The sequence below is a fragment of the Miscanthus floridulus genome, chromosome 2, assembly GCF_019320115.1.
Source record: "Miscanthus floridulus cultivar M001 chromosome 2, ASM1932011v1, whole genome shotgun sequence".
Lineage (NCBI taxonomy): Eukaryota > Viridiplantae > Streptophyta > Magnoliopsida > Poales > Poaceae > Miscanthus > Miscanthus floridulus.
In genome coordinates, this window is record NC_089581.1 from 62,237,610 (window position 1) to 62,246,866 (window position 9,257).

Sequence of the window (9,257 nt, forward strand, 5' to 3'; positions counted from 1 at the left end):
CCCCATAAATCAGCATGAACATAATCAAGAGTACCTTTAGTGGTGTGAACAGAAGTGTTGAAATGTACCCTTTTATGCTTCCCGAAAATACAATGCTCACAAAACTTTATTTTACTCGAAGTGCAACCATCCAGCAGGTTTCTCCTCATCAATTCTGCCATACCATGGTGACTCATATGTCCCAAACGCATATGCCAAAGGTTAGTTTTACTAGGTTCATCATTAGTAACAGCAGCAACAGCGGAATCAGAACCAGGTAAAGTACACCCTCTAAGAACATATAACTTTGCAGAATTAAGATCACCTTTCAAGCAAACAAGAGAACCTTTTGATACCTTCAGAACGCCATCTGAACCGGAATATTTGTAACCTTCTGCATCAAGCGTGCTCAATGAGATAAGATTTCTGGACATCCCTGGTATATACCTGACATTTTTCAGCGTGCGTGTCATGCCATCATCAGTCTTGATCTGAACTGATCCAATCCCCACAATGTCACACGGGTTATCATCTCCCATCCGCACAACATCCCCTTTCTGCACAGGCTTATACGAGCTAAACCAATTTCTGTTAGTGCAAATATGAAATAAACATGCGGAATCGAGAATCCATTCATCATGACCAGCAACACAACCAGCAAATACTACCAGACAATCTCCAGAATCATCATCAGACGCAGCAGCAGCAACAGAGACCTTACCAGCCGACTTTTGTTTCCTCTTCTCCTTATTCTGTACTTTTCTGCAATCCTCAACATTATGATTTGTCAGCTTGCAATAAACACAGAACTTTTTATTACCATGCGGCTTGGACTTTGAACGGCCTCTCCTTTCGTAGTTCTTTCTACCATCATTGCCATCATTGGAGGATCTGTTTTCAGTTCTGCCTCTCACATGCAAAGCATCGCCCTTGGAGGACGACGTCCCGTCATTCTGCACCATGCCTCTCATCTTTTCCCTAGACTGGAGAGCCTCATAAACTTCCTTTAGGGTTAGTTCATCACGGCTCAAAAGTATGGTGTCACGAAAATTTGTATACGAATTTGGCAAAGAACATAGCAGTAAAAGACCTAAGTCCTCATCATCATACTTCACCTCCATCGACACTAGGTCGGCGACGATCTTCTTGAATTCAGCGATGTGGCTCATCACTGAATCCTCCTCCTTCATCTTCAGGGTGAACAGCTTCATCTTCATCTGCATCTTACTGGTTAGATCCTTGGACATACAGATCGATTCCAGTTTCAGCCATAGTTCTGCAGCAGTTTTCTCTTTCAGACACTCCTGCAAAATATCATTATGAAGATGCAACTGAATTAGGGCGAGCGCCTTCTGATCCTTGCGGATCTCTTCTGGAGTCCACTCGGCCTTCCTCTTTCCGAAACTATCCAGCGCCTCATCATAGTCATGAGTCTGCGCCAGAATCCCCCGCATCTTGACTTGCCATAGCGAGAACCGCGTGTCGTAGTTCAGCAGCGGAAGATCGAACTTCATCGACGTCGTCATGAACCCTAACAGCAACCAAAGCTCTGATACCACTTGTTACGAACGACGTATAGGAATATAAAGTAAAGAATCAAGCCACAGAGGAGACACACGATTTAACGTGGAAAACCCCTCCGATGTGAAGGAGAAAAACCACGGGCACCAGCCAGCAACAATCTCACTATCTCAAGAGTTTTGGGTTACACGCCTATGGCGGCTTACAAGAGAATCAAGTCTCCACGAAACCCTAGCAAGGGTATATATACCGTACCGTACCGCGGGGGGCTCCGCCCCCCGCACCCCCCGAACACAGGGGCGAGACCCGATGGGCCAGCTTCAGACTCCGCTACGCTCCGGCCCAAGCCTCCGGCGACGAGCCTCCGCTTCGCTCCGTCAGAAGCTTGGCCTATATCCTGGAGTGAATTTGGAACAACTCCAACAGATCCACCATTTGGGCCTTTGTCATGACTTCAACTCCAGGCTTCTCCATTCAGACAAGCCAAAACTCAATTTTCCCACCTGAAGACGAGAGATTAGAAGCACCATCACTAATGCTTACAAGGTTAGCTGTTGAGAGACTCAAGCTATGATTATCCTTCTCTGATTTGTTACCCTTATCTGGCTGAACAGATAACACTTCAGGCATCTCTATAAATTGAGAAGAGTAGTGTTTCACTTTGTCAATCAGAGGTTCTAATCTTCAAATGCATCATCGAAATCAGCCCAATAGGTGGTGCAATTCCTAAACCAACAAAGTAATTAAACTATACCTTGGCATGCTAAAACAATTCGAGAATAGTATGTCTGAGTCTGAATAAGGAGAACAATTGCAAACTTAGAATGATTCAGAGAATGGATGAATGGCATGATAAGAAACACAGCTGTCTGCAGTTATCGACAAACTTGTATAATTGTTCCCACTTTATACGTCTTTCAGACTTTCACTCCGCAGGTTAAATGCTTTCTCACAAAATTATAGCATGACACGACTTCATCGCTGCCTAATTCATTAATCCTTATAATTTGTAAAACGGAGTGATTCTCTGCCGGTTGCCGTGGCGGTAACGGGCCGTTTCTGCTGTGCACTTCTGCAAACGGCCGCGGCAGTTAGTGCCACTCCAAGCCGCCGAGCGTGACGGATCCCATCCCCTCCCACATGTCGTCCGTCCAGCCGACCTCTTCCCCGTCCACGCCCTCCATGTCGCCGTGCCACCACCCGCCCCCGCTCGCGTCTGCCACCAAAACAAACCACCGCGTCAGGTTGCTGTCTGCTCACTGACTCACCGGCCGTTAATAAGAGTTCGGGAGAGGGGAGGGGATCTCGATCTTACAGTGGTTGTACAAAGCGCGGCCGCCCTCTCCCCCGCCCTCACCGCCGCGGCCGCCGCGGGTGGGCCTCGCGCGCCCCCGCCTACTCGCCGGCCGCGGCCTCGGGTCGTCGCCGAGCACCACCACGCGTCTGGCCTTGGCGTCGTTCCAGTGCTCGTCATCAACCAGTGACAGACTGGCAGGAGGGAGAAGGTCGGAACAATTTGAGAGAAATGCAAGACGGGCATGGCTGGACGCGCACCAAGAGGGCTCTTCCGCTCTCCTGGGATCGCGGCGGCCCACCGCCCCGGTCTCCTCGACGTCCAGGTCCAGCCGGGCGTCGCCTGCACTGCCGAAGCCGAGGTCGCCGTCTTCCCCTGCCTCCACGTGGCCGCCTTCCGCTCTCGCCCCCGGGGCTGAACTGTGGAACCGCTTGAAGACCGCGGCGTTCAAAGCCCCGCCCGCGTTGCCGCCCCCGTCCTTGCCCGCGGAGCCCACCGAGGAGAACGCGCTCGGCTTCTCCTTAATGATCGCCTTGGTGACTCTGACAATCTCCCGCTTCGGCGGCTCCGGCGGACAGATCGGCGCCTCCATCACCCCCTCCGGCGGCGGCGGCGATGCCCCATCGACAACCCTGAAGCACGAAAAGGGGAACGCAAGGGGCACAGATTGAAGAACTGGCCCCGAGGGGTGAAAAATTGGGATATATGGATGCGAATCAGACGATGTACCTGGGCTTGAAGAGAAAGGATTTGAGCGTGGTCTGCCCATCGGCCGACCGGATCCCGCTCGGGTAATTCTTCCGGTGCTGCTGCCGCTTCATCCTACCTCCGTTTCCTTCTGGTTCCCCCACACAGGCACACACGCTTTTGGGCTTTGGCTCGTCTTTTCCTCTCGCACTTGTGCAAAGGCACTGCGCTACCGAAATATTTTTGCCGCCAAGATCCTTTAAATTTCAGGCTCTCCCGCCAAATTTCAGGCGATTCCTCTACACAAGGTACATGTATTACTAAATCATACACTTATCTTAAGATAATCGAGAAGCAAAATTTCAAGGACTCCAAGAGAGTGGTAGCATACATTTTGTCTAGTTTTGGTTCAGGGGCCTCCGGTACAGCCAGAGTATGAACAGCAGCTGCACCACGGAGACAAGCAGGAGGATGACCACCAGCGCTGGCCCGATACTCCACTTGTTATTCGAGCCGCGCTTCCTCTGCCGATGGCGCCGCCGAGATGCCATCCTGCGCAAGTGCCGCATTGAGTCGACGAGCCGAGCGCGCAGGGTGTCCGTGTCCGTGTCGACCCACACAGCGGTGTTCACCTTTGCCGCCTGTTGAGAATCGTCGGCCTTGGCGTCGATGGAGCATGGCGCTTCCTTGTCGGTACGGTCATCGTTCACCGCCTCATTCATTGAGTGCTTCCTTACCGTGGTGGCTTCTGCCTTTCTCATGGCTGCTTCCGTGATATCAATGGGATGAGACGTAGGCTCCGCTGTCTTCGGCAGGGATCGGCTGATGTTCTTGGCTGTTTCGCCAGATAAATATTTCACTGATTCAACCGCACATCTGCTGCGGGCTGTCTCCGTGATTTTGCTTTCCATGCCGAGACTTTTCTTCTTGGATGAAGCGTCGGTGACATCGTTTTGATCTGCAGAAGCTGCCTGTAGAGTCTTTATTGTCTGTTGGTTGCTGCAGGCTAAACCGGCAAGCAGTTTGCAAGGCCCTGAATCACAGTTAGTTGTACTATCACCGATTGCTTTGGATTCCTCATGATTTAGCTTGACTGACGAACTGATATTGTCATCCTCCATCTGATTTCCATTGTTGTCAACAGCATCAGTAGGATCAAGAGCATCAGAAACTTCTCCCTCTTTTTCCGGCATCTGTTGTTTGCTGTTTATTAAACTTGAAGCCAGATCTCGAGTGGGTTCAGTGAAAAAGACTGTATGAGATGCTTCATGGATGAAACTGCTACCAGTGACACCAGCAGATTTCTCCGGTCCTTCTTTGTCTGATGGATTTTCTGGCATTGGAGTTGCATTTGTGCTTCCATTTGCAGAAGTTGCAGTCTGGTCCTTAATGTGTTTCTGACTTACTATATCGGATGAACAGATGGTAGTTGCAGCATTGTCAGCAAAATCCTCCTTTCCTTTATTGGAAGTCATCACTTGCCTTGGATGAACTAGACTAATGCCTTTAGCGACAGTAACATCAGCAGTAATACCTTCTCCTTTCTTGGATGTATGTTCCTTCCTTCGGATACTACTGAAGTTAGAACCTTGACCAATTTCAGTACTGTTGATTGCTTGGGACCCTTGTCGGACCAAGTTATGACCAATTGGAGCAGCAGATTTGGTAAGAGTAGCATATCCATCAGTGCTAGGTTTAGAAGAAACGTCCTTTGCTGTTTTGGACATGGTTTGCCTGGGAAAAGCCGACGTTACTATGTTATCATGACAGATTTCATCAGTGGTTATTGCTTGAGACTCATGACTTATAGCTTTTGGCAATGAACCAGGATCATTATGATGATCAGTCACGACACAACCAACTTTTGCTGCAGATGTTGTAGCTCTTGTTGTATTAGAAGGAAGCAGCATAGCTGAATCTGCTCTGTCCTCAACCTCATCATCTTCAGGGGCAACTTCTGCTAGCTTATGCAAGCGACGATGAGTGAGCCCCAGCATGGTCCTCCCGACACTCCTACCCGTTACAATTTCTTCAGCCCTGGTAGTTCCTTCCTTCAATACTTTTGAGTCAAAGAATCCTTTGATTTCTAGATAACCAGTACCTGAAGATGAAACTGAAATATCATCAGCATTATCAAGATCTGCTTCATTCTCTCTGACACTGAGGTTATCTTCATCACTCACATTGCTCTCAAAGATATAAGGACTCCTCTTATAGTATATGTAGCTGGAACCAGTGGAGTACCCATGAACTTCCTTGATGTCCTTAATCACAGGCCAGTCTGGACCGTCAACCAAGCACCTTTTCAGCAGCTCAACTGTGCTTGTGAAATTCAGTGATCGAAGCTTGGAAGCATGTGCCTCAATCCATCTGGGCATGTCCTGCAAGTCATGATCAAAGGTGTGCACTGTTTGTAATCCGTCTACATTCTCCACACTCTCCAACATAGGGCAGTGGCACATGTTGATATCTTCAAGGGAAGGCAGGTTTGATATCCTCTTCAAATTAGGAGTGTTCCAAACGCTCAATTCCATCAGTGTAGCAATGTCATCCACAGCCTCAAGGCTTGCCATATCTGCTATGTGTAGCTTGGTCAGGGATGTCACATGTCTGAGGCCAACAGGAAGATTTTGCAGCTTGGGGCAGCTCTCAAGCTGAAGTTCCTGCAGAGATGGAAATGCCCCTGGCTCGATGTCTGTCCATGTCTGGAGCTTCTGCAGCCCTTGGAGGTGCAGATTTTCCAGCTTCGGAAATGGAACCTGATGTGGGTGTTCGGTGCCTGTGAACTCTGCACCTATATCCTTCAGAGCGAAAGAGTCTGCTATGTACAAGGATCTCAGTTCTGGCAAACGGCCTAATGGAGGAAAAGACTGGCAGAAGTTGCACCCAATGATGTCTAGATCATGGAGATTTGGCAGGAAGGTCAGTGATAGCCATCTTGGGAACCTTGTCCCAAAGTAGTTTACAAGCTTCAGTGACTCCAGGCATAGTGGTGGATTCATCTCTTCGAAGATATCCTCAATCTTTCTGACCAATTCCGGTGTCTGAAGTGGCCTGACAGTGCTGCTGCACGACAGCTCGAGCTCCCTGAGGCCTTTCTTGGCATCAAGTAACATCTCAGTTGCCTCTGATCGGTTAGCAGCCTTCTCAAGCTTCTGTATGTGCAGTGTTCTCAGCTGAGATAAGTTCTTGAGCTCATCCAGAGGCCACCCGCTCCTATCCTGAGCGGCACGCGCCTCTTTGCTCGTCACGGTGAAGCAGCAGAGTGATGTGATGCTTCTCAGATGGCCTACTCTGAATGCCACGTCATTGATCACTGTGCCGGCAAGGTCAAGGTCCCTGAGTCCTCTCAGATGCTCTATCCCTTTTGGCAGCGCGTGCAGTGTCTTGCATCCTCTTAGCAGAAAGAATTTCAGGCTCCACAGGCTGCCTATGGATTCTGGAATTGCCTGAATCCTTGTGTGAGACAGGTTCAGGAACCTCAGGTAAACAAGATTGCCCAGGTTCTCTGGAATGAGCTCGACTGCTGTTTCGCTGAGGTCTAATACTTTAAGATGCTGCAATCTTGTAAAGATGCTTCCTTCAATCGTAAATGGGTTCTTTTGAAGAAGCAGCGTTCTTACCCTTTCTAACTTGAGAATCTTCTCAGGTATCGCAGCCAGATTTCTTCCCGGGAGTGAAACACGCCGTGGTGCGAAGGTGGCATCGTTGTCGACCAACAGTCGGTACGAGTCGCCGGTCAACTCCTCACCATGTGCGAGCAGCTGCGCCAGAGCTCGCAGCATGTCGTGCATGGTGCACCACGCGGCGCCACCGTGTTCATCTTCCTCTGCCGGCTGGAGAAGGTGCCTTGTGATGAGCTCATCGTAGTACTCCTCGGCCACCTCCTCGACACTGGCATCGGCTCTGATCTGCACGAAGCCTTCAGCTATCCACAGCTGCACGAGCACGCGCCTATCCACGGCGAGGTCAGAGGGGAACAGCGAGCAGTGCAGGAAACATTGCTTGAGGTGGCACGGCAGGTCGTCGTAGCACAGGTATAGCGGCTTCATGGCATCCTCCGCGAGCCCCTTCACCAACCACGCCGGGCTGGCGAGCACCTCGCCCCACTCTTGGGCGGTCCGGTCCCGTGTCCTCAGGACGCCGGCAACAGCCTTGATCGCCAATGGCACACCGCCGCACTTATCAGCTATCCCCTCACCCACGCCCTTCAGTTCGCCGGCCGTGGCCTCGTCAGCTATAGAGGCCGCCGTGCGAAGCAGCAGCCAGCCATCGTCGATGTCCAGCTTCTTGACGCGGTGGACGTGGCCGGCGCCCATCTCCCGAGCAATGCTGCCGTGCCGCGCCGTGATCACCACCTTGCTGCCGCGTCCAGCAGCGCGCTCGAGCGGTCTCCTCAGCACGTCTTCCCACACCCCGCCGTACCGCACGTCGTCCAGCACGAGCAAGAACCTCTTCTCCTCCACCAGCCTGACCAGCGTCCTCTCGAGGTCGGCGAAGCTCTCGCCGCCCGTTGTGTCGCCGCCGAACGAGTCGATGACCTGGGAGAGCAGGGCGGCCTCGTTGTACTCCCTGGGAATGCGCACCCATGACCTCGCCCCAAAGGCGCGCCGTATCCTCTCGCTGCCGTACACCTTCTTGGCGAGCGTGGTCTTGCCGATTCCGTCGGGGCCAATAATGGCGACGATCGTGCAGCCGGTTCTCCCGTCCGTCTCTGTCAGCTGTCGGACGAGCCCGGCCGCGTCATCCGCGATCCTTGAGCCAACGATGTCGGCGCCAGCAGCCCGGGTCCTCTCAGGTTTCCGGAGCCTATGTGCCGTCCCCACAGGCGCTGAGTGCTGATCGCCGAGGGAAGAGCGGAGCTGAAGCCGATGCTTCTCCTTCAGGATGACATGCAGCTTCCGGTTCAGGTTGTTGATGTCGGCCACGATGTCGCCACAGGACACGTCCGTGTCGCAGCAGGAGGATAGCAGCCGAGGAAGAGCCTGCGCCGACCAGGAACAAAGGAGCTCAGTCAATGAATGAACCTGCAACAGACGCTGCAGAAGTGCCGTGATTATAGCTCTATATATGAAACGAAGTGGTGATCTTGCCTGGTGGTCGTGCTGCTGCTGGCTCTTCTGTTGCTCGTGGGCCCTGCGCCGGCGCGCGGCGACCCTGCACCGGTCGACGGCCCCGTCCGCCTCGTAAGCGGCAGCGCGCACATTGGCCAGCCACCGCGCCGCGCCGTCGTCCCCACACGCGGCCCGCGCCTCGGCGTCCCGCACCGCGGCGCCCACCCGCTCCAGCCTGGCCACCAGCGTCTTGGCCTCCGGCGCGACGCCCATCCGCAGCGCCACCTCCCCCGCCACCAGCCCGCGCCACCGCACCGCGGTATCCGGCACGAACGCGCCGAGCACCGCGGCCATGGCTCAGCCCGCGCCGCCCTCCCTCGACACGAAACTGGGCGACAGGACAGGGCGACTCCGGAGTCCGGTTACGGCCTGGATTTCTCGCCGAGAAGAGGTCGTTGGCGTTGCGGGTAGAAATATAAAACAAACCAGTTGCTCTAGAATCAAAACGAAATAAGCGACGCCCGCCGTCTGTCAACCCTAGCCACGTCGGTCAGAATGTGATCACGTCCCGGCCATGGCGTCATGTCGAGGTTATGCTGCCATCTGTTCAGAACCTGTCTTAGTCTCAGATAAGGCAAAGGTGTATATATACGTATATTAGAGAAAAATTTATCTCGTCATCTCAATAAGAACTGGTATATTAGGAAATGATGATGATCTCG

The 9,257-nt window shown here is 52.4% G+C and overlaps 2 protein-coding genes across 4 annotated transcripts; both read right to left on the bottom strand.

Moving 5' to 3' along the window:
* Window positions 1-2,318: 2,318 nt before the first annotated feature.
* LOC136538965 (uncharacterized) lies at window positions 2,319-3,782 on the bottom strand. 3 transcript variants are annotated; one of them, XM_066530887.1, is made up of 3 exons: window positions 3,524-3,779; window positions 2,816-3,426; window positions 2,319-2,716 (listed from the first exon to the last, which is right to left on the bottom strand). In XM_066530887.1, exons 1-3 carry the CDS (start codon window positions 3,613-3,615, stop codon window positions 2,592-2,594), a joined length of 828 nt encoding a protein of 275 aa, XP_066386984.1. In that variant the 5' UTR covers window positions 3,616-3,779; the 3' UTR covers window positions 2,319-2,591. The 3 variants fall into 3 exon arrangements, with proteins under 3 accessions (XP_066386984.1, XP_066386985.1, XP_066386983.1); XM_066530888.1 differs by having other exon boundaries at window positions 2,816-2,988; window positions 3,055-3,563; XM_066530886.1 differs by having other exon boundaries at window positions 2,816-3,782.
* A 68-nt stretch (window positions 3,783-3,850) lies between these two features.
* LOC136538966 (putative disease resistance protein RGA3) lies at window positions 3,851-8,889 on the bottom strand. Its single transcript, XM_066530889.1, has 2 exons — window positions 8,575-8,889; window positions 3,851-8,466 (listed from the first exon to the last, which is right to left on the bottom strand). The coding sequence occupies exons 1-2, from the start codon at window positions 8,887-8,889 to the stop codon at window positions 3,880-3,882; spliced, it is 4,902 nt and encodes a 1,633-aa protein (XP_066386986.1). The 3' UTR covers window positions 3,851-3,879.
* Between the last annotated feature and the right edge of the window lie 368 nt (window positions 8,890-9,257).